This window comes from Paroedura picta, chromosome 1 (assembly GCF_049243985.1).
Source record: "Paroedura picta isolate Pp20150507F chromosome 1, Ppicta_v3.0, whole genome shotgun sequence".
NCBI lineage: Eukaryota > Metazoa > Chordata > Lepidosauria > Squamata > Gekkonidae > Paroedura > Paroedura picta.
The window spans coordinates 53,352,273-53,377,406 of NC_135369.1; the positions used below are offsets into that span (position 1 = coordinate 53,352,273).

General features: G+C 42.5%; 1 protein-coding gene across 2 annotated transcripts in view; it reads right to left on the minus strand.

Annotated features, from left to right (window-relative positions):
* The window catches only part of KCNH1 (potassium voltage-gated channel subfamily H member 1), a 316,249-nt gene that overhangs the window by 273,855 nt on the left and 17,260 nt on the right, over positions 1-25,134 (minus strand). For both annotated transcript variants that reach the window (XR_013231140.1, XM_077338430.1), the window contains exons 2-3: positions 9,061-9,184; positions 8,277-8,383 (exon numbers count right to left, since the gene is read on the minus strand). Coding sequence is in view for 1 of the 2 variants with exons in the window: in XM_077338430.1 (XP_077194545.1) it covers positions 8,277-8,383; positions 9,061-9,184 (231 nt within the window). In the remaining variant the exon portion in view is untranslated. The remainder of the gene's footprint in view (positions 1-8,276; positions 8,384-9,060; positions 9,185-25,134) is intronic.

Consider the following 25,134-nt stretch of genomic DNA (forward strand, 5'->3'; position numbering starts at 1 on the left):
ACTTGTAATTTCCCAGAATTCCTCTAGAACTTTTTTTTTAAAAGATGGAGGTTATATTTGCTACCTTCCAGTCCTCAAGAATGGAGACAGATTTTAGTGATAGATTGCATATTTTTGTCAGGCAATCCACAAGTGGAGAAAGGGGAAAATATTCCCCTTGCAAGTCCATGTAGGGTCTCCTCTCATCTTTTATCTGCTACTCAAAACCTGACACCCTAGGTCTGTTTTGATTCAGCCCTGCCCATGCATGTGGAGCTTAAGCCCAGGTATGTGTGCATAGGACTTCAGCTTTACTTACTGAATCTGCACTAGATACGCACTGCAGCCTCCAAACATATAACAACTCTTTCTTAATAACGGAGCATGATGAAGTACGTAGCTTAATTTTGCCTGCATTATAGCTTCTGTTAACCTCTGAAACTCTCTCAATCTATACTACACTATTCATTTTTAATGCTGTTGCTCTACATGCTTGCAGGAGCTACAGATTCTGCTCTGGATTAATTAGTAAGCAAGTTCAGTCTCTGTGATCAGAAGAGGTTAAGCAAGTCACATTGCTTGTATATATTTTGCAAATTTAAGCATCCTATTGTCTTTAAGATGAAGGCATAAGAATGTCCAGCTGTGACTAACTGTTCCATTTCAGCAGGAAGAGTATGTGAAGGGCAAATGCATCTAGCTGCAATGCTTCACAGGGTGATCACAGGCTGATCACTCTGCCTAGTGCAGTGAAGCTGATAGACCCAAGCATGCTATTATCAGTGTCTTAAAAGCTGCCACCTCTGCATTTTCTGCCACTGGCCCCATTTGAAGGCTGGCTGGTAATGGGTCAATAGGTCAAAATTGTACATGTTAAGATTGGGGGGAAGGGCTCCATTTCAGTTCCTGAAGGAAAACCCATATGGCTTTGCTCAGTTGTACTGGAAATCTGGGACCATTTCCACACAGAGGCGCAAACCTTGCACAGCCTCCTGCTTGCAAACGCGAGGTTGTAAGCCATGTGTTTGCACGCCTCCTCGCAGGAGAGCTCTCCCACGCTTTTCCCTCTGCCTCATGGCAGCTTTTTGCCTCCCAATGAGGCTGCAAGGGAAAACAAGCCAAACTTCTCCTCCTGCTCCTTGGCTTGTCATTCACAGCACAGCAGTTCTCTCATGGACTGAAACTTTCTTCTCCACCAAGCCCTGAAATTAATTGTTTTTAAAGGCACTTCCACTTTGCTATGCGGTAATGCCACAACACAGAAGCATTCTCAATAAAAATATGAACACTTCCACATGAGCTATGGAGAAATGCCAGAATGATACAGCATCCCACCCCCCACATATACCTTTTTGGGATTCATTGTGTTTTGGACTCTGGGTAGATTTGTGACAGGATGGAAATGGTAACTAGAAAAGTGATTTTGTGGACTTAAAAACAAGGTGCACGGATGCCCGGCTGATTGGGAAAAGGCTACTTCATCACACGCCCTCTTTCCTCTTTCTCCGTTCATTCCCCACCACCAGAAAACACAAACGGGACTGTGTTTTGCCTGCCTGATCCCAAAAAGACTGTGGAGACTTTACAGAAGATTTTATTTTACCTTTGACTAGGTAGTGTTGTGGTTCTGCAGCAACACGAACTGCACCATTTTTTTAAGTTATCAGAGCAGGAAATGGAGAGAGGAGGACGGGTGTGAGGGCAGGACAATGCTACAGAGACTATTGCACCTTTCCTCCTCCATATGGGCTTGCCCCTGGTTACTTCCTGATGACAAGCGTGATAGGAGGTGGCAAATCCAGTTTTGCTGATTTCCCTCATTCTGAGGCAAATCTGCCCAAAACTCGAGCCAGCCCCTGGACAGCCTTGGAATGCAGATGACATAAAGTGGATGGAGCTCTAAAACCCATCAGCAACTGGAGGCTGTCCATAGGCAGAAATGATCTGGAAAACTATTAAAGAACATTAATGAATTGTCTTCAGTCCAACAGCTATTGTGATAAGATTGATAGAATATCTTGCTGTTTTTAATATGCTTTTAAAGTAGCAATCAAATATAAAAGGAATATATCATGAGTTTGCTTATCCTTTTTTCCTTCTCAAAAAAAGTGTCTGAGATAAATCGTAGGCCTAGAGTTAAACTAAACCTATACTTGTTTGATTTATTATTAGCCAACCTTTTCAAGAATTTGTATAATAAGACATACAAATAAAAACAGAGGTCAAAAACATATAAAAATGAAACCAGTACAGCTGGTAAACAAGATGCTTTTCATGGGGAGGAGCTCCATCTTTGAGATCCAGCATGTGATCCAGGGCCTCTAGGATATTGCACTGTTCTTGGTGCCACTGGTGAAAAGATCCAATCACTCACTTTCCTTGTTGTTTATTTAATTCACCAGGGTGAGTTCTACTAGAATGGATTCTCTGTGCCTTATAGGTATTTGAAGCACACTAATGGTTAACTGACAGCACATTGCTGCTATAGTATGCCTTAAATGCTCCCCAGTCTGTGCTCCAGCAATAGGCTTGAGTAATTTATCTAGGACAAGGAAAGTATGCTCTTCTAAAAACTGGACAGTAACAGGACTCCTGTGGTGAATGCCCAAAGATTTTGAATGCAGACAGTGTAGTAGGGTTTAGGATTCAAGAGGCACTCTCCCATTATGAAGCACCAAAATCAGAATGACTGAACAAGGCTTACATTATCCAGCGAAGGTTCTTCGCCAAAGACTAGCATGGACTGCTTTGTGCTCCAGGACTGCTTCAAGCAAAATCCTGTCTCATAAGAAGTAGCACCAGAGGTGGTACTATAATATGCAAGAAAGGAGCAAACTGAAGATAAATAAAATATGGCAATCAGAGTAATGAGAGAGAGAGAGAGAGAGAGAGAGAGATTGCCTGGTTCTTGGACATGTTAATCCTTTGGAAACTAACAAGGGACCTAATAAACCAGTGTGGATGGCCAAGACCAAAACTTCTAATGGCATGTATAAGGTCAACCTGATTCTCTCTCTATTTATGGTGGAAGACAGACAGACCTTCCTCCCTCTTTCAGGGGCTCTTTAGTGACTTTCCCATCTGTGTTTCAGAGAACACTGGGGGATCTTGGATTCTCCAACCAAAACATCAGTGATGGTGAATAAGCTTCAATATAAGCTTGCCCAGATGTGGAATGGCAGAGTTTAGCACCATCACATCAGATCTTGAGTGCTAAGTTGGGTCAGTACTTGGATGGAGCACCGCCAAGGAAGACTTTGCAGAGGAAGGCAATTGCAAACAACCTCTGCTTAATCACTTGCCTTGAAACCGAAGGAGAAACCCATAAGTCAGATGCAACTGAATGGTATTTCACACACACACACTTGCCCACTGATACTGATCTTCTCCTAGAACGTCCAGGTACATATGGTATGTGCTACAATGCTCTGTTCATTCACCAAAATGACAGTGAGGCTCAAAGGGCTTGGCTAGCATTACCCAATTAACTGTATCCCAAACTGAGCAATGTAAATAATTTTACTTAGGAGTTACATTTTCTGAGACCCTGTCATGGAATGCCCACCCCTGAATGCCTCATCTAATAAAGACCTTGGGGGCAAACATGAGATTTTACCAGACAAAGAGGGGAAGCCCCATAGACCCTGCTATCAAATTGTTTACAAATAAAATAATCCCCAGTTTACTGTATGGCACTGAAGTTTGGAGTAGGAAGGAACAAGTACTCAGCAGCTTAGAATCCATTCAGAACACCTTTACAAGATATGCCTTAGTTCTTCCCAAAAGCCACTTTGATGCGGGCAGAGCTCGAACTTTCCTCTTTTAAGGCCCACACTCATCTAGTCCTACTAAAATGGTGGAAAATATACTGTCTACTATAGACTCTTTTAGCCATCAGTGCTTTAACTCTACCATAGAAGTTAAAGGGTGACTTTCAGCCTTCATAGATGGCATTATTTCATGTTACACTGTCCCAGATAACTTATTAGCAGAACCAGGAAATAATAAAGACCTAAGAGAGTGGGTTTTCCTCCAGGATGCAAACATTGATAGGTCTTTAATTGTGCAGTCAAGGTGTGCCCCGTGGTTTAATTCCTTTTAAAAAGATCACAGCAGAGCCCTGTATCTGATTAATATAAACATGAGCAAGCTAAGGGTAGCGTTTTCGGCCCTGAGTTTTCACAATGCCCTCTTCTGTTGTGTCTGGGAGATATGCTCAAAGTCCTCTTTCACAACGTCTCTGTATCTGTGGCAACCCAGTAGTTGCAGATCATCCACACTATCTATTGGAATGTGTACTTTACACAGTCCAAGGAGGAAAATTCTAAATAAAATTATTCCAGGGGCATTAAGGTATTTGCTTTCTGATAAAGATCCATTTGTGACACAAAAGGGTTGCCATCTTTGCATTGGCTGCAAGAAAGATTTGAGCTGGCCCTGTGGCAAATACTGTGGACTTTCTAAATAGCTGATGAGCAGAATGTATGGGTTAAGTGTAACTTTCATCCTATTGATAACTGATAGATCTCTGTTTGTTTTGAATTAATCTACTGTATTGAACAATTTTATTGCGTGACTGATCTTCCGATGGCCTGTGGCCTAGTGCAATAAAGTTTGACTTGACTGAATTTACTGTATATCCTAGAATGTTTTGGCAGAGAAGTCAATGTATAAACGATTAGTTGAAATGTATGACATTCCAGGAACACTATTTTAGATCAAAAGGAGCATTTTGATCCTGGCAACATACAATGAGCTTTTATGTTATATACCATTTGCATTTTAAAAGAAAGCCATGTTGTAAAATGAAGAGGAGAGAGATGCATTCTATTTTCAAGTTGCAGAAATTCTCAGCTTGAATGGCTATTGCTAGTCCTACTAGTTTTCCAAATTCTGTACAACTCTCATTCTGCCACTTGTTTCTAAGAGGGCAGAAATAAAATTGTCTTGTAAAAGCACCATTGAAAACAAAGATGAAGAACAAGTATAAAGTTTGCTATTTTGCTGGACCATGAATGAAGATGAACACACTGGCAGTCTCATAATTCTCTTTTACTCATGGCTGAGCAAAATAGTCATGACTGAGCTTCAATGCAATCTGGCATTGGACAAAACAGTTCCCCTCCATACCTTAGATGTGTTCACATTTGAGTATATCTATCTACATTACACGTGCATGTGTTTATTTTAATTGGAGATTAGTTTTCATTGAATGAGCTACTCTATCATCTTAATTAAATCCAAGCAGTTGTATTGTTATTAATAGGTCCAGAACAATTATTTTGAAGTAAAATCTGTGAAGTGCATAGGACTCAACAACTTTGCATTGCAATGAGCAAACCAGAAGCCTGAGGCCAAGCCTGAGATGAAAGAGGGCATGCCCATATGCCTAGAAATATTGCTTCACCTAACTCCAACATTGAAATCACTTGAATACAGGAGCAGCATGTGACTACAAGATGAAATCCTACATAAATATTTGCCTCAACAAACTATATGAAGCCTGCATGTTAATTCACACTCACTGGGACTTGTAAGAATGTAATTTCTTAGGCTTTGTATCAGAAAATCCAAGCAACTTCTGTTTCCAGGGAGCAATTCTGGGATGGGAATTTGGTGATCTCAATGTGCCCCACTCTTCACTGCCAAGCAACAACATTGTATTTAGGGTATGGCTCATGCTCTGAGCATCATACTTGATGGGGGCACACATCAACCCCCCGTGGGCAATGGGAGCCACATATCCCAACTAGTCCACCCCCTGTGACATGTGGTCAGGTGGGTAGAGAATGGTTTGGCAGCATTGCCACCCATTACACTGCATCAAAACATTGGCTCAGCTGGAGAAAATCCTTGAGATCCATTAATAAGAGATCCAGGGGTTGAAACTAGGGCTTTCTGTGTGCATACTGCATGCTCTACTACTGAGACACACATTGAACCAGTGGTCTATATTGTACAGTTATGTACAAAATGTGCAGTTGTATAAAACAACTTGTGCAATTCTGAAACAGTAAGCAAACAACAAAAGATCAGTAGACACACAGAAAAGGGCACATATTAAATATTTCTAGCACCCCTGTTATATCTCCACCACTTCCAAAATGCCTTGACCAGGATAGCCAAGAAAGCCTGATGTCGTCACATCTTGGAAGCTAAGCAGGGCCAGCCCTGAATGAAGCAGGGCCTCCAAAAACACTAGGGGTCATGACATGGAGACAGACAATGGCAAACCACCTCTGAATGTCCCTTGCCTGGTTACCAGACAATCCTCAAATGTCCTGGCTACACTGCACACATCTTTAACCCTCCCCCCGCTCCGGAGGAGCGGGAGGAATAAAGGAGTAAGGGCAAGTGGGGAGGAGTTAGGGCGGGCCCTGTCCGGGATAAAAACTCGGAGGGCCCAATCAGGAGCCGCGAAGCGGCTCCTGATTGGGCCCTCCGAGTGTCACTCGAGGGCCAAGCAGCCAATGGGGAGCCGCGCAAAGCGCGGCTCCCCATTGGCTGGTTGGCCCAGCCTCGCCTGGGCCGGCCGGGGAGTTGCCGCTCAGAGGAAGAAGCCTTCCCCAGCGGTAAGTCCTCCGGCCGGCTTCCCCTCGCCCAGGGAGCCTTCTGCCGGGCCCTGGGGCAGGCTCACCTGCCCTTGGGCCCGCCAGAAGGCCACAAAGCCCACTCCCAAAGTCCCGAGCCTTCTGCCGGGCCCTGGGGCAGCCGAGCCTGCTCCTAGGCCGGGCAGTAGGCCGCAAAGCCCGCCGCCCCCGTCCCGAGCCTTCTGCCGGGCCCTGGGGCAGCCTAGCCTGCCCCTGGGCCCGGCAGTAGGCCGCAAAGCCCGCCGCCCCCGTCCCGAGCCTTCTGCCGGGCCCTGGGGCAGCCTAGCCTGCCCCTGGGCCCGGCAGTAGGCCGCAAAGCCCGCCGCCCCCGTCCCGAGCCTTCTGCCGGGCCCTGGGGCAGCCTAGCCTGCCCCTGGGCCCGGCAGTAGGCCGCAAAGCCCGCCGCCCCCGTCCCGAGCCTTCTGCCGGGCCCTGGGGCAGCCTAGCCTGCCCCTGGGCCCGGCAGTAGGCCGCAAAGCCCGCCGCCCCCGTCCCGAGCCTTCTGCCGGGCCCTGGGGCAGCCGAGCCTGCCCCTGGGCCCGGCAGTAGGCCGCAAAGCCCGCCGCCCCCGTCCCGAGCCTTCTGCCGGGCCCTGGGGCAGCCGAGCCTGCCCCTGGGCCCGGCAGTAGGCCGCAAAGCCCGCCGCCCCCGTCCCGAGCCTTCTGCCGGGCCCTGGGGCAGCCGAGCCTGCCCCTGGGCCCGGCAGTAGGCCGCAAAGCCCGCCGCCCCCGTCCCGAGCCTTCTGCTAGGCCCTGGGGCAGCCGAGCCTGCCCCTGGGCCCGGCAGTAGGCCGCAAAGCCCGCCGCCCCCGTCCCGAGCCTTCTGCTGGGCCCTGGGGCAGCCAAGCCTGCCCCTGGGCCCAGCAGAAGGTCCCAAGGCCACCTACCTTACTCTGTTCCTCCCTTCCTCCCAGCATTCCCTTTCTCCTTCCCTTACTCCCAGCATTCCCTTTCTCCTTCCCTTCCTCCCAGCATTCCCTTTCTTCCTCCCAGCATTCCCTTTCTCCTTCCCTTCCTCCCAGCATTCCTTTTGTTTTTCCCTTTCTCCCTTCTTCCCTCTCTTCCATCTGCCTCTTTCTGGCTACCTGTTTCTCTCCCTCTTCTTCTGTCTCTATCTTCCTCCCTTTCTTTCTGTCTTTCTGTCTCTCTTTCTCCTTTTCCTCCTTCCTTCACCCCATCCCTCCACCCATCCATCATGCTAGGGCCCGCTGTATTTTGCCCACAGCGGGCTTAATATCTAGTTATACAATAAATAAATACTTCAAAAATTTCCCAGCTACTCTTGACCTAAGTTTTCCTTAGGAAACCAGGGTGGGGAGGGGGAGGGAAGAGTGTGTTTGGTAAACACAGTTTGGCTTGGTGGATTACAAGGTCACAATGTGTGTTAGCTTGGTGGATATAAGTCCACTGCCAAAGACATTCCAGTAAACACTATGGTATTAAAACCCTCTAGGAAGAAAAGCAATTTACTGCAGCCACTGCTTCCAATTTCCACTCACTGTATATCATTAGTAGCAATCCTATTCTTGTATTCCAAGTAAAGTTATCATTCTCATAATTCACTCCACAGGAAGCCTATTAATGACCAATGTTTTTTTTTAATGAACAAACAGGCCATTCCCGTAACCATGATGTATTGTCAGGTATTTGCTTGCCCATTTGAATTTCTATTCTAGCTGTGGAAAAAAGAATGAAAGAGTCAACTTACTGTTCTTTTTATACATCAAGATTTCAAAGGAGTTCATCTCGTAGTTCTCAAACGTTTGTCGAACTTTGTCAATGGTTTCTTTGTCTGTCAACTCTCCATACATAAAACTACAAAGGAAATGAAAAGATGTTCAAAATAAGACACCAGACAGCCACAGAACAGAGTTCAAACTGGTTTAAAGTACTCAGCCATATTCACATGTGTCCCTGAAAGTCAATTCTTACCCCTTTCCCACCATGAAAAAAATAAAAAATACAGTTTTAAATGTGTTTGTTTCTGAACTAACAAATAGCCATGCCAGGAACATTGATTTACAGCTATCTTTCAGCATTGTACAATGTATATGTGATTTTGGCTTTTCTAGAATAAACATATCTTGAGAATAGGTCTATTTATTAATAATAATCATTCTTTCTGAAGAATAGCTTTCTTGAAATAGATCTGGATGAAGAATTTTCTAATAAATCTTGGCTTGCATCATTCTCTCTCTCTCTCTCTCTCTCTCTCTCTCTCTCTCTCTCCTTTTTAGTGCTTTAAACATCATTTCCTCTTCCTAGGGTATCTTACTGCGAATCAGTATCTTCTCCATGTGGTTTCCTGCTATCAAGCATAGTGAGTTTGCATACCCAACACTATATCACCATTACTCTGGAAGCCATCCTGGACTCTCATCCACAGAAAGCAATCCCAAAGTGGGATGAACAGATTGCTTTATTTTGCTTTGGCATGACCATAGATATATAGTACACATTATTTAACAGAAAGCAACTCTACGTTGAAATACCTGCAGGTGCTGCTTTTTTGCATAACTTCTGCTCTGTGGTATCCTGAGAGCTTGCAAAATCCATCATTGCTGTATACAATCGGCCAATCCACTATCTGGGCATTACCCAGGACAAAATTTGTATCTGTTAGAAACAATACATTAGTTAGAAAAACAGCTCGCTAATATATTGCTTGATCAGACATCAGAAAAACACCACTGAAATCAAGGAGTCTCCAGCACTGACAGTCTTTCACACATCTCAAAAAGATCGATTCTTGCTTGCTGGCTTTCCAGATGGAGGTCTGGGAAACCTGATATGGGAGGAGGCAACAGACTAGGATGGGTAAAACTGAATAGCAGCCCCATCTGGCCACCAGACCAGATCCTGACAGAAACCACAACTGGAAAATAACCACATGCAGTCCCCTCTCAGCTCAGTGGTTGTCCTTATACAACTGCTCTTCACACATCCCAGCCTCCTAGGGGATACCAGCAGCCATTTTACCACATATCCTACCTCATCTATGCAAGAGATTTATGATAAATCCAGCTAGCTGAAGGCAGCAGGAGAAGGATGAGGTAAAAAAAAGGTAAAGGTATCCCCTGTGCAAGCACCGAGTCATGTCTGACCCTTGGGGTGACGCCCTCTAGCGTTTTCTTGGCAGACTCAATACGGGGTGGTTTGCCAGTGCCTTCCCCAGTCATTACCATTTACCCCCCAGCAGAAGGATGAGGTAGATTGACTCAATACACAGCCCACATTTTGCAAGACCTGAGCAAAGCCATTAACAACAGCACATTTTGGAGATCACTGATTTACAGGGCTGCCATAAGTCAGAAGTGATTTGATAGCACTTTACACACAAATATATGATAGACTCCAGAGACTGAGATGATAAAGCAGGAATTGCTCTAAGAGGTTGGTGAGAGAACTGGGCCCAGTGGGATACAAAGTTAGATGCTGGGTGGGGACAATGATCACGAATTGAACATAAGAAAACACAGCATTCAGAATACAGTGGGAAAACACTGTAATGACTCTGGACATACTATGACAGACCTGAAAGTCATGGGAGTGAGGGGGAATCAAAGGGAAATGTGAAAAGTGCTGAATTAGAATTCATTAAAAAAATTACACTTAGCCTGGTTTAAACAGAGACATAGATTTCCTTGGTCACTACCGTCCCTAATGGCTCTACAGCACCCAGTTTTTAGAAATTCTAATTGAATGTTCTTAATATGTTTTATTAGACTATAACCTTGTCCCAATATCAATTAATGTTCACTTGAATCATTTACTTATCTATCTGAACCTGAGACCTCCTTCCAAACCTTCTCCATAAGATTTCCCGATCTGATTTCTCTTCACCTTTCTGTTTAAATAAGTAAACTGTAATACATAGAAGTTTGTACTGAAGTAAACGTTGTTAGACTTTAAGGTATCAGTGGACTTTTTTCTCATCCTTGGAGACACCCAGTTCATGAAGGGCAACAATGACACCTACTATTCCAGGCCTCCATCTCTCATGTGCAGACTATGCTCCATAGAACATACTCCCAGGAGCGTCTGCAACCACTGGCCTAGGCAGATGGGCAAAGATCCCAACTATACTCATTTTCAAGAATGGCTTAACATTAATAATGAAAAGATGCAAGTATGTCATCTTTATACAAGTCTGCGGAGCTACTCCTCCGTAGTTGTATTTTCTCAAAATAAAAAAGCCACCTACAGCGTGCCTGATGAAGTATTTATGGTTGTCATTAGCAATTTCAGCAAGTAAAAGACACAAATATGGGAAGCTTTTAAATACTCACTCCTATAAACTTTTCACCCCAGCCAAGAATACCCTTTTTTTCCTTATAAAGCTTTTGTTATGCAATGAGAATCTGGGATTCAATCAAACACATCTTTAGTGATGACATCCGCTGGCCAATGGCATCTACAGCAAGAAAAGTATCTTTATACTCCCTTTGGACTAAAATATGACAACAATATAACTGCAGGACATTTTAACTGCTTTGTTTCTCATAGCCTGCATTAAATCCCTTAGCTTTTGCTCAGCTTACTGCTGCATATTCCAGAACCATTAAAGCGCTTTAGCGTTTACTATGATTAATTAAGTCAAGCCATTTCTCTTCATTCCCAAACTCCCTTGAGACTGCTTTTCTATTAACTCTGTATTCTATCTCATCAAGCTATTTTTTTTAAACTTGGTTATTGAAAAGGCAACACTAAAAATGAACCAGTGCCAATTTCAAATGTTGTTCATTTTAAACAACCAGGATACCATCCATTTGGTCTGTTGGTTTCAGATTATTCACAGTATCTAGGACATTAACCTTTCTAAAGATAATTATTCTCTAAAGCAGGGGTTGTCAAACCCCTGGTCCGTGGCCCGGTACCGGGCTACCGGCAGCCGCGCCTGCCTCTCCCCCCCCCCACACAGCACGGCCGCCGGCACGGCCACCAGCGGATGCAAACATGCATGCGCGGAGCTGCCGTGCATGCTAATTTGCACCCCCTGCTGGCACAAACATGCATGTGTGGCAACTGCACATGCGCCTTTGCTGATGTGCGTGCGCGGAGCCTGGACCGCTGGCTCTCCCCCACCCCCGAAGGTGGTCCTCAGCCACAAAAGGGTTGGGGACCACTGTTCTAAAGTAAAATAAACCTAAAGATTTATGCATCTCAACACCAAAAGTTACCTAATTTTGGTTTATCAAGTTTAGAATTGTCTACTTTGATAGGCACCAGCTCTCCAGTGACTCAGCCTGAAGTTTTTCTCATTATCTCCTACCTGATCCTTTTAATCAGAGATTATGGGGACTGAACCTGGGACCTTCATTATGTAAAGCAGAGGCTCTACTGCTGAGTCAAGGCCCGTTCCCCTACTTATTTCTTTGGGGACAAGGGACTTCTGGCAAAAATATTCACTTAAATGTTTTTTGATGAAATAATATATAAAATATAAAACCCTTAAAAGAAACAAAGCTGCTGAAAAGACTGGAGCTCCTACATATGTATCAGTATGCCAGAGTGAGGCTGTTTTACTCCCTGTTCCATTGTCTGAGGAAATATTCATGGACACAAAAGCTCACTCCTTGAATAAATCTTTGTTGATCTTTAAGATGCCCTTGGACTCAAATTTTGTTGTCCTACTTCAGACCAACACAGCTATCCACTTGAATCTATCTTTACACCCCATGGTTAGTGTTTGAGCTCAGTGGACAGTAAGAACGGTCTGTGTCTCAGGACCAGTATCCTTTCATAATACTTATTGACCATAAAATACCCTGTAGGGAATTGATTTTGATTTTTTAAAGCTCCATTTCCGATGCTGTGTCTTGCCATACAATGCTAAATAATGAAAATCTGCATGCATCAGAATCTATGACTGTAAAGCAACCCTGGCATTTATTAATTTTATTTTTAATATCTCAAAGATAGGTCTGAGTATGCCTGAATCGGTCAAGCCATTCATGAGCCAATATATATTTGAAAGATACATATGTGAAAGTAAATTCAAGCCAAATCAAAGTAAGTAAATTCAAATCAAATTCAAATGAAAAAAATCCTAAGAAACAGAACTCTATTCTGGAATGTTTAATTAAAATAATAATATTTACCCTATTTCCCTTTCCTATAGAGGTAGCCCTTTTTTATCTTGTCCTTCCAATAAATGTTTCTCCTTTCCATTTTATCCATACAAGAACTCTGTGTAGTAAATTACGCCAGTGAGCTTCATGAATCTGAAAGAATTCCAAGGCTTAGTCTGGTAGCCTGTTGTTGTTGTTAGGTGCAAAGTCGTGTCCAACCCATCGCGACCCCATGGACAATGATCCTCCAGGCCTTCCTGTCCTCTACCATTCCCCAGAGTCCATTTAAGCTGTCACCAACTGCTTCAGTCTGGTAGCCTAACTATACTAATTTACCTACTGATTACCATAACTGACTTTTCCCAAATGACTGAGGCTATTATTGGTGTGATCCTAAGCAGAGTTATACATTTCTAAGCCTATTACATCCCAGATAGTGGGAAAACACGATTTCCAGGATACTGCTTCATTCCCACCCCCCTGCACAACCGTCGGCCCTCCAGGTGGTAGCTTCCGAGAGTATCCAGGCCAACAGCTTTTCCTTAGGCCAGTGTACTTCTACTTCCTTTTCCCCATAAAGGGGGCAGTCCAGGTACCACTGCCTCCATGACACAAAGAGGCAAGGAAGAGGTAGCTAGTATGCCGATGCCTGAGCCAATTTTTCTCTGTGGGAGCTTCCAGCATTCCACAGGGTCTGCAAGACGAAGCTCTTCTGCCAAGTCTATGGTTGAGGCCAAACCAGGAAGATCTGATACCCTCCTGACAGATGAGGAAGAAAAGATCTAGAACTTGGAGAATCCCCACTAGCTGACTATCTCTGTAGGTAATGGGCCGGCACTTGGGGTCTTCCTGATATTGGATGATAGCTAGTACTATGGAATTTTGAACTGACGCCACCATAGGGATTTTTTAAATGGGTGTTTTAATGGGATTATATTGTATGTTTTTACTGGGATTTTGTGACCCGCCACGAGCCAGTTTGTTGGGAGTGGTGCGATATAAAGCGAAAAAGAAAGAAAGAAAGAAAGAAAGAAAGAAAGAAAGAAAGAAAGAAAGAAAGAAAGAAAGAAAGAAAGAAAGAAAGAAAGAAAGAAAGAAAGAAAGAAAGAAAGAAAGAAAGAAAGAAAGAAAGGTAGTGGCTGCTGCTTCCCCCTAGTTATGAAGATGGTACTGCCTTTTTCTTCATATGCTGCAAAAAGTACAAAATCTGTTTGTTCAAACCATATGGTTCGCAAAGCACTTCTTTTTTCTATTTCTGGTCTCAAAGCACATGTTTATCTTTGGAGGATGGTGATATTACTTCATGGCAGGGGAGTTAAACTACATGGACTTGTACCCTTATAATTCTTCAAGACCATGAAGCATATATTTCATGAAATAAAAAAACTAATTTTTAAAACCGATGCTGTTCAGAAACTCTGAATCGTTGAGAAGACAAGAATCCCAGAGCCTGAACTCACCGGTCCAGCTAAAATTCTGGAGGGTGGCCCATAGACAGACTGTGATGGAGATGTCTTCTAAATCAATGTGAAACAACAAAAGAGTTGTAAGAACCAGATTGTCATGTGAGATGTATGTGAAAACATCAAACATTAAAACTTAGCATTTTTTCTGATAAAATTTATTGCAATAAGTTATCATAACATTTTCAGTTTGTGGTAAACAAGGTAATGATGTCTCTGAGACAAAATTGTTGGTTTTGAAATCATCTGAAAAATGCACACCCAGTTCTGTTTTTGAGTAAACACGCCAGGGGGATGGGCTGCAAAAGTCCCATGCCAAGTGAGGGAGAAAACATCCTGGACCAAGGAATGGGTGCAGCTTCTCCTGTGCTCATCCAGAGCAATCACACACACACGCACACACACACACAAGAAAGGAGGGTTTAAAAAGAAAAACAAAACTTTCCATAGCTGTTTCTCTTTGGCTCAGAAGAGGGGGGAGTCAGACCACATAGATGGGAATAAATCTTAGAATCATAGAGTTAGAAGGGATCTCCAGGGTCATTCCTGCACAATGAGGGAACTCACACCCACAGTGACCTCAATTTCATGTTCAAGTGATCCCTCTACCTAAAATCTCCAGAATCCAGCCTGTTCTGCAGGAAGTTCACCTACCATTCCACAGTGGCGATTGGCAATTCCCTGGGTATGCAAGGGCCACAAGAGACAAACACTGGCACATCCCTTCCTGCCCACCCACTCACAATCCGCCTAACTTCATAAAATCAGCATTTCCACCTAAACCACCTAAATGCAGAACAATTTACAAGCACCCTTTGGATGTGATCAACCAACTCTCGATCCACCCAACAGTAATAGGATCCGTACTGCATTCAACTTGTCAATAGGAATATCATGTGGAAACATATCAAAAGCCTTACTGAAATCAAGGTAAACAATGTCCGCAACATTCTCATGATCTAGCAAGGTAGTAACTTTTTGCAAAGGCAAAAGACACACCCGGGGGGGACTAAATAATAAATAATAACATACAGGAGACTTGTACATTGAAAATTCTGAGAATTTTGGATATTACTGATGGCCAGGCCTAACGGGCTTCCCCTACGGCCATAGACCTTCCTGATAGTATCCTCTTTCCTTCTCCCTTTGTATCACACACAGTTGAGGGGTGGGAGAGAGAGGGGTTCCTACCCCCTTCCCCACCCGATTGTTTCTATGAAAGTAGCATAGCAGTGAGCAGCAATCATTATAGTTTCTCTGTTCCTTCATAGAATTCAATGGGAGGGGGGAGGTGTGGGCGAATCTGATGCGTGGTTGCAATTGGGAGGTGGGTGCCAAAGAGGCAGCTAGGAGCATGAGAGCACAAGGTCCATCACTACAGCTTTTCTTGCAGGCCCTAAATATCTCTCAAGCAACAACATACATATATTTCTAATGAAGAGCCAAGCTACAACATTTTGTAGAATGAGGTGATACACTGAAGGGCACGCATGTCTGTAATTTTCCCCCCAATACTCCGTCAAGTAGAAAGCTCCCTACATGACTCAGTTTGAAGACAGATCTTGGATTTGCTTTCATTCCAACATTGTTGGTTTTTTAAAAAAATAACTATATCACAATAGCCCCTCAAATGGATTTCAAATTTAATTTTTTTCAGATTTTTAAATTATTTATTTATTATTTGATTTATTTTTTCCAAATTAAATTTTGACAGAAGTGGGCTTCATTGTGCTCAGATCCATTGAATGCAACGCGGCTGAATTAGTGAATAATTTCTGTCTTTTAGAATGTTTTTAATACACATGGAAAAGTCTCCTACGTTTCCTGCTTTACGTTCCCTTTCTGCTTCATCCAGATGTAGTATATTGGAGTAAGTATTCTCAAATGCCAGAGGAGGAAGTTATTAATCCAGTAACAAGATTAAACAGACAAAAATATTTTGTAGCAAAATGTTATAATAGGACTTTGCTTTTGAACTACTCCATCCACATGCAGTATGTCATAAACACTTTACAGTGTACAGCACTGTTAAATTCTGTCTGCCGAAATACTGTAGAGAGAAAAATGAGAGAAAACAAAAAAAGAGCTTTAAAAAGCTGTGTGAGAACAGCTCCCTCTAGTGTTTGGTGTTACGTTGCTGCACCCTCCCCCCAAAAAATACATAAAGTCATGTATTTATTATTAAACTCACAGAAACATTTATATTACAAAGATAATCTCCTTTGTAAAACAAAGCCTTGTGAGAGAAAAAGTAGGGCACATGATTACTCCTGTACATAAACCATGTGTGAAAAGTATCAGAGCAACAGAGGACCTTCTGAAAACCTCCTACAGTATTTGGGGGGGGGGGGGGAGTTGCTCTTCCTTCCTTAGAAAGGAAGGGCCTTGGTGAAGTTCCCCTGAATTATTCAGCTATTGTCTATTCAAGAGCAGTTTCTTATGAAAGAACATAAAGCAGGTGCTTGAGAAAGCAGATTTTATGGCAGTGCCATTCTCTGGCTACATGTTCACTGCATTTCTTTGAAAAAACAGGGCTGGCTATCTGTTCTCAGGACTTCCATCTGGCCAGTTGATTAACATTAGGACAAGTAGCCAGCATTGTAGAGAAAAATTGTTACTTATATTCTGCACTAACAAGTGGGTGCTATTAACTCATAGGTCTGGCAACAGGCTTGGGAGGGAAATGTCCGGTCCCTTTAACAGAGCCTTAGTGTGAAAAAAGAGGCAGCTAAAGCTTTTCACAGCCTGGAAGTAAATAAAGTGCCATAAAGTCTGTAGGGACAGGACACCCACAAGAAGTTCAGCCATCCTGGACTTAATACTGACCAACAGGCAAGAGCTGGTGGATGAGGTGAAGGAGGTGGGGAACCTAGGGGGAAGTGACCATGTCCTCATAGAATTCCTTTTGAGATGGGGAGCCAAGGAAGCTTGTAGCCAGACACGGATGTTGGATTTTCGTAGGGCAAACTTTAATAAACTCAGAGACATGATGAGTGCCATACCATGGACAAGAATGCTGGAAGGGAAGGGAGCATGTGAAGGGTGGGCGCTACTCAAACAAGAGCTATTGCATGCTCAATCAATGACTATCCCAGAAAGACGAAAACACTGCAGGAGCTCTAAGAAGCCTATTTGGATGAACAGAGAACTTCAAGAGGAACTAAGAAAGAAAAGGGAAATGTTCAGGAAATGGAGGGAAGGACAGAGCTCTAAAGAAGAGTACCTACTGGTTACTAGGCACTGTAGATCAATCATCAAAAAGGCCAAAGCTGAAAGTGAGCTAAGATTGGCCAGGGAAGCCCACTGTAACAAGAAAATATTTTTCAGTTATGTGAGGAGCAAATGTAAAGTAAAGGAGGCAATAGGCCCACTGTTCTGTGCAGATGGACAAACTCTAACGGAGCATGCAGAGAAATTAGAAAGGCTCAGCGCCTATTTTACATCTGTTTTTTTCCCACAGGTCAAAGGGTTTAGGCAGTAGCCAAGAAATAGTGTCTGTGTGGCAGGTTGACATGGACAGAGAGGTTGTAGAGATGGCAGTAGCCAAGAGATAGAGAGGTTGTCAAGAGGCATTTAGCTGCACTGGATGAGTTCAAATCCCCTGGGCCGGATGAAATGCACCCGAGAGTGCTCAAAGAACTTTCCAGAGAACTTACACAACCCTTGTCCATCATCTTTGGGACCTCTTTAAAGACTGGAGATGTCCCAGAGGACTGGAAGAGAGCAAACGTTGTTCCGATCAAAAAAGGGAGGAAGGATGACCCAGGAAACTACAAACCAGTGAGTCTGACCTCTGTTGTGGGGAAGATAATGGAGCAGATATTAAAGGGAATGATCTGCAAACATCTGGAGGACAATTTGGTGATCCAAGGAAGTCAGCATGGATTTGTCTCCAACAGGTCCTGTCAGACCAACCTGGTTTCCTTTTTTGATCAAGTGACAGGTTTGCTGGATCATGAAAATTTGGTTGATGTCATTTACTTGGATTTTAGTAAAGCTTTTGATAAGGTTCCCCATGATGTTCTGATGGATAAATTGAAGGACTGCAATCTGGATTTTCAGATAGGTGGATAGGGAATTGGTTAGAGAACCGCACTCAAAGAGTTGTTGTCAATGGTGCGGCAGTTGCCCTGCCAGTCCCCAGCCTAAAAAAGGTTGGGGACCACTGCTTTAGGGAGTATATCTCCCCGGATTACAGGCTGTCAGCATTTCGGGTCAAGAGGACAACCGCCATATTCTATCTTGGACTTTTCTTTCTTTCTTTCTTAAAGAATCTGCTTTAACCCTCCACTATGGTTTACTGCAAATGAATGCTGTGAACTGAGGGGAGGACATCTGCTAAATTCCAAGATATCAATTAAAGCACAGGGACCGCAAGTATTTCTCCGTTTTTTCGTTTCTCTTTTTCCCCCTTTTGCTCTGCCTGAAGCTAGCTCGTTATGAGGCAGGCTAATTCTCTTTCCTAAGCAGAAGAAGGACTTAAATCAACTCAAATTAATTAGCAATAGCCCTTACTGCAATTGTTTTGGTTTTCAGAGATAAGAGATAAGAGGCGTGGGTGGGAGGATCTCGCGAGAATTCTGCTCCAGTACGAGAATATCTGCTTTACTGACTTCAATACGTCACATGTCAGTGCCAGGAACGCCGGAGGTCAAAACAGACTTTTGCTCTCGCTTAGGACTGTGTAGGACCTCTACTGGCTATTTGCAAAATTGTCTGAGATTGGTTGCTGACTTACAAGGCTAAAACATGTCTGTGTTAAAAAGAATGGCTCATCTAATAGATAAACAAACCCAAGATTTGTAAGCATTTACAGAAGGATTGCTTAAAAATATTTTCAAGGAGATCCAAGATGGTAAGGAAGAAGTCTCTAACAGGCATGATGGATCAATAACAGTGGCTAATGATAGTTCTAAACAAGGTGGAAAACCATCAGCAGAAGAGAAATTTGAAATTATGGAGATGGAAAAGGGGATGTCGGAGCCTTGCAGCCTAGATAAGGTCACCCTTCTTAAAAAGACATACAGCCATCTCAAAGCAACAGTACACAAGAACCAATCAAAAGATATATGGATCTGCTGTGGAAGTAATCGATTTAAAGGAGCTTCTCGGGAAAAAAATTGTATTGATATTGGAGTCCAGGAGGTGCAACTGCCTCAAGATTCATCGATGCATACTCTGCGGGAAAGAGTACAACTGCACTTTCTATGCCAAAGGCCAACTGGACAGAACACAAGTCTACGGGAACAACAAGATGCAGCAAGCCTCGATATGAGACCCCCTTAAGAAGACCGGGGAAGGGAAAGAAGAAGCAGTGGTTGAATTTTTTTCTCTTTTTTTTTTCTTTTCTTCTGTAGGCACATAGGCAATATAATCGTAAGTGCCGGAAATATAAAACGGGGTTTCTCCCCCTTTATTTCTTCTTTATTAGTTTATTGCCATAGGGCCAAAGCTCAAACTGTTCTGCAAAAAATGTTTAATGTTAAGCATTTAATTCAAATCTGAAAATATACCTGTCAGGATGGCTCTTAGAATGTGTCAAGTATGAAATGTTTTATAGATGTATGTGACACTAAAAGGGACTGTAAAAATTACTAAAAATTATGTTAACAAACGTTCGAAATGTGGTAACAAAGTAGGCATTTTCCTATATATGGCAGAAATGTGAAAAAGCTTAGAAGTTTGGGGCAAAAGTCTATCCCATTGTGTGGTCAACATGGGGTCTCAGATTTCCTATGTAAGCTGAATCTGTATTAAGGGAAAGGAGAAGCAATGACTGAAATCCTCTCGTTATTCTCTTGTACATTTTCAAGGCAATGTCACGAAAAAGTGGGGCTTTTTCCCTTCTTTCTCTTTTTTTTTACTAGGGTCAAGAAATAAATGTGGGGTCTAAGATCTTCTAAGTAAGCTGAATCTGTATTATTAAATATATCTCCGCAGTGCCTTCCAGCCTAAAATTAAAGTTTAACTAAAAGGAGACACCTAATGGAGTGGGTTTAAGTATAACAGATGAAGACTATATTTTACTGCTCATTGTAAGTTTATACTATTATGTAGTTAGTGTGGGGTCTTAGATTTCCTATGCAAGCTGAATCTGTATTATTAAATATATCTCCACAGTGACTCCCAGTCTAAACTTAAAGCATAACTAAAAGGAGGCACCTAATTGAGGAGGTGTAAATGTAACCAACAAAGACTTTATTTTACCATTTTTTGTATTAACAACTTATACTTATATAACAACTTATATATTTTTCTTCTGTACAACTAAGTAGGCCTCTTTTCCTAAATGTGGTGGAAATGTGGATGGCTCTAAGATTGTGTTAAGTATAAATTGTTTTATAGGTGTTATGGGACACCAAAAATGACCATTAAAATTGTTAAAAACTATGTAAACAAATGTTGGAAAAGTGGTAACAAAGTAGTCATCTCTTCTTAAAGGTGGTGGAAACGTGAAAAAGTTTATAAGCTTTGGGCAAAAGTTCATACCTTTGTATAGTTAATGTGGGGTCTTATATTTCCAAACGAAGACTATATTTTACTATTCTCTGTATTAATAACTTACATTGTCTCTATTCTATATTTCTATCTTTATGAAAATAAAAAATATATAATAAAAAAAAGAAGTGACATAAAAAATAATAAAAAGGTAAGTGAAAAGTTCTGCATCTGGGTCAAAAAATGAAAAGCATGCCGACTAGATGGGGGATACGCTTCTAGGTAACACTGTGTGTGAACGAGACCTTGGGGTACTTGTGGATTGTAAATTAAACATGAGCAGGCAGTAAAAAAAGGCAAATGCCATTTTGGGCTGTATCAACAGGGGCATCACATCAAAATTACAAGATGTCATAGTCCCATTATATACGGCACTGGTCAGACCACACTTGGAGTACTGTCTGCAGTTCTGGAGGCCTCCAAGAAGGACGCAGATAAAATTGAAAGGGTACAGAGGAGAGCGACAAGGATGATGTGGGGCCAAGGGACCAAGCCCTATGAAGATAGGTTGAGGGACTTGGAAATGTTCAGCCTGGAGAAAAGGAGGTTGAGAGGGGACATGATAGCCCTCTTTAAGTATTTGAAAGGTTGTCATTTGGAGGAGGGCAGGATGCTGTTGCCATTGGCTGTAGAGGAAAGGACATGCAGTAATGGGTTTAAACTACAAGTACAACAATATAGGCTAGATATCAGGGAAAAAATTTTCACAGTCAGAGTAGTTCAGCAGTGGAACAGGCTGCCTAAGGAGGTGGTGAGCTCCCCCTTACTGGCAGTCTTCAAGCAAAGGTTGGATTCACACTTTTCTTGGATGCTTTAGGATGCTTTGGGCTGATCCTGCGTTGAGCAGGGGGTTGGACTAGATGGCCTGTATGGCCCCTTCCAACTCTATGATTCTATGATTCTATGAGACTTTTTCTCCAAACATCTGACAGCCCTAATTCATAGAGAGCATGACTTTAATACAACTGTGCCCTTGAGGGGGTAGGAAGTGCTTTAAGTATAATGTCTATTTACCTAAGTAAAATTATATTTACACAATATGCCAACCCATAACTCTTACTAGTAAGTCAGGATTGAGAACTGATGCCTCACAAGCAGAAATTCAAACCTGGTTCAGGCAATATCTTTCATTTGTGTTGACAACTTTGAAGTTATTTATAGTAAATTATCGTGATTCAAATGTTGCTATCCCAAGATAATAATTATCTATACAATCAAAACATTCAGGGAGCAGATTAGTGACACAGAATTAATTGGTTCAGGAGGGCAGCCATGTTGATCTGAAGCAGCAGTACAACATTTGAGTCTAATAGCATCTTTAAACTCAACAAAGTTTTATTCAAGATATATAAGCTTTTGTGTCCAAACACACTTTTTCAGGTATAATTTGGTCATTCGCCCACTAGGGAAATAACCAAGCTATTGATGGATTAAAATATTTTATCCCGATGAATACGTTTTTACCTCATGAAAAAGACGGAAACTCAAGAACTTCTGATTCTGCCAGAAATGCATAACTTTCTTCCAATACAACTCAACCATGAATTTGAACATTTCAGAGCTTGAAATGAATTGAGGACTGTTGTCCCAGGATGTGGTGGCATAAACTGTCCCAGAATATTACATTAACAAATGGTCCTTCATGGAACAGGGGGTTGGACTAGATGGCCTCTATGATTCTATAAAATATTACTTTATACAAACATACATATAACATATTCAGTTCAAATGGAATGAGGCAAACATATACAGCTAAATATATTCAGACCACCATTGCTTAATACAATAAAAACAGAATTGTTATTCTGGGATGGGGAGGTGAAGAGTGTTTCAGACAGTGCTTCTTTTATGGAGATAGGACATTTTCTCAGCACTAAAAGTGCAGTTTGGTTTCTGGATTAGCCTGAATATCTATCTCCTTCAACCTGGCTGTAATACAGAAATTGCTTTAAGGTACAGAAAATGCTAGTCTACAGACAGGGGGAATATATCCCCATTGATTCTCCTGGACCTCTCAGTAGTCTTGGAGACCACTGACGTGGCATCCTTATGGAATGTATGGCCAACTGTGCCTAGGCAGTTTAGATCTTATATTGGTTTAGATCTTATTTTGGAAGGAAGATCTGAGAAGTTGGTGCTGGGGAATTTCTATTCAGCTTCCTGGTCTATGAAGTCCCTCAAGGTTCCATCTTATCTGCAGTACTATTTAACATCTACATGAGGACACTAGGGGTGATCATCCAGACATTTGGAGCATAGTATCATCAGTATGCTGATGACATACAGCTCTCCCTCTCCTTTCCATCTAAATTCAAGGAGCCGGCAGAAATACTAAAACAGTGTCTGCAGGCAGTGAAGGACTGGATGAGGGTGAATAAATTGAAATCCAGACAAGATGGAAATGCTATGGCTTGTTAATAAAGTCAATATGGGAATAGGAGTACAGCCTGCTGTGGAGGGGATTACACTCCCCCAGAAGGAACAGGTTCACAAGCACAATTGGATACTTTACTGATGCTGGAAAGGCAGGTGGCCAAAGATGCTGAAGTGCCTTTTTCCACTGTAATGCCGGGTTGCCAGCTGTGGCCATTCCTGCAGAAAGCTGATTAACATGTTCAAGGAACAAATGTCACAGGTATTACAAGACAACCTGATTTCACAAATCTCAACAACAGGAATATATAGACTACACACCATCGGACTCAGGGCTTCTAACACTGTGAACCTATACAGAGTTACTGTAGTCTAAGACTCCTGATTTCACTGGGCATAGACTGGACAAACTATGTGTAGGATAGGGTTGCCAGCTCAGATTTGGATATTATTGGAGATTTGGGGGCTGGAGCTTAGAGAAGGTGGGACCTGAGCAGGATAAAAAGCCATAGAGTCCAGCCTCCAAAGCAGCTGTTCTCTCCAGGGGAGTTGAACTCTGTGGTCTGGAGGTTAGTTGTAATTCCAGGTGCCATCTGGAGGTAGGCAGCCATAGTTAAGGGTTACAATGTAAACCACTTAATTTATAGTGTGGTCTAAGCATGTTTCCTAGAAGCCAGCCTCATCTGGTTCAGCAGGACAACTCACAAGAACTCTTGTGGAAGAAGAGATGCACAAAGAAGAAAAGTTGTTTGAACTGGGATTACGATATGCATAGCCAAAAGTCACAAGGCTGGGTCTTGTTTTTTGCATAACATCATTAAATTAATTACATAAACTTACTCCTCTTAGGGACATACATTTTGTTTATTCCACATTTTGCATACAGTCCATACGACAAATGATAATGATAGGGTGCTTCGTGGACAGAAATAGTTTATTAATGTACTCTCTTGGCTTTGTTGTCATTATACAATTTAAATCAGGGAGGGGAGGAAGTGAATTGTTTATGAAACATTATTCTTTTTTACTAGTTTTGTACCACTACTTTTCAAGGGCATTCACTAGCTCTTCCAAGTGAAGTGTATCACCATCCATATCAAACTAGAACTAACTTTATAGCAGCTAAACCAGCAAAAGCCGAGCTAAATTTATAGAACCCTGAGAATTATTGTACCTGTATTGCAATCAATAAAGTCAAAGCTATCTATGACATTTGTAGTGCAATCCTAAACAGCTACATTGTTTTAAACCCATCAGCTTAGTATGGTACTGCAAGTAAACAGGTAACATCTTCTCGAACCCTCCCTTTCTGGTTAGTGCTCACATGTCTCCTCACATAAGAGCCAGCTTGATGTCATGGTTAAAAGCAGCAGCCTCTAATTTGGAGAACCAGGTTTGATTCTCTACCTCTCCTCCACATGCAGCCAGCTAGGTGACCTTGGGCCAGTCATGGTTCTCTCAGAGCTCTCTCAGCCTCATCCACCTCACAGGGTGTCTTGTGGGGAGAGGTAGTTGTAAGCCGTTTTGAGACTCCTTTGGATAGTGAAAAGCAGGGTACCAAAGATCAATTCTTTTATTCTTCTTCCTCATCTTCTTATCAACAGGAAATAGGTAGCACCAAGAGGGGGTTGTTAAAATGAGGAATTTACTAGGGTACCCTAAACACACAATTGCTACTCAAGAGTTTTTCTGGTAGAAAAGTGCGGATGTTATACAAAACAGAGGCAGTATTCAAATAGTTCAGTGCAATGTTATCTGTATTCTTGCATGAATATGGCCAGGAATACAGGGGAAGTTGCTGGTCTTTATTTAAAAGATCATGGGAAATGTTTCTGTAGGGCAAAATCAGGATTGTCCAGGTCTCTTAGTTAAACATGCCAAATAGAGATCCATAACAACAGCCATGGAAAAAAGAGGAAGAGGAAGAGTTGGTTCTTATATGCCGCTTTTCTCTACCTGAAGGAGGCTCAAAGCGGCTTACATTCGTCTTCTCTTTCTTCTCCCCACAACAGACACTCTGTGAAGTGGGTGAGGCTGAGAGAGCCCTCATATCACTGCTCGGTCAGAACAGTTTTATCAGCGTCATGGAAAGGCCAAGGTCACACAGCTGGTTGCATGTGGGGGAGTTCAGAATCGAACCCAGCACGCCAGATTGTAAGTC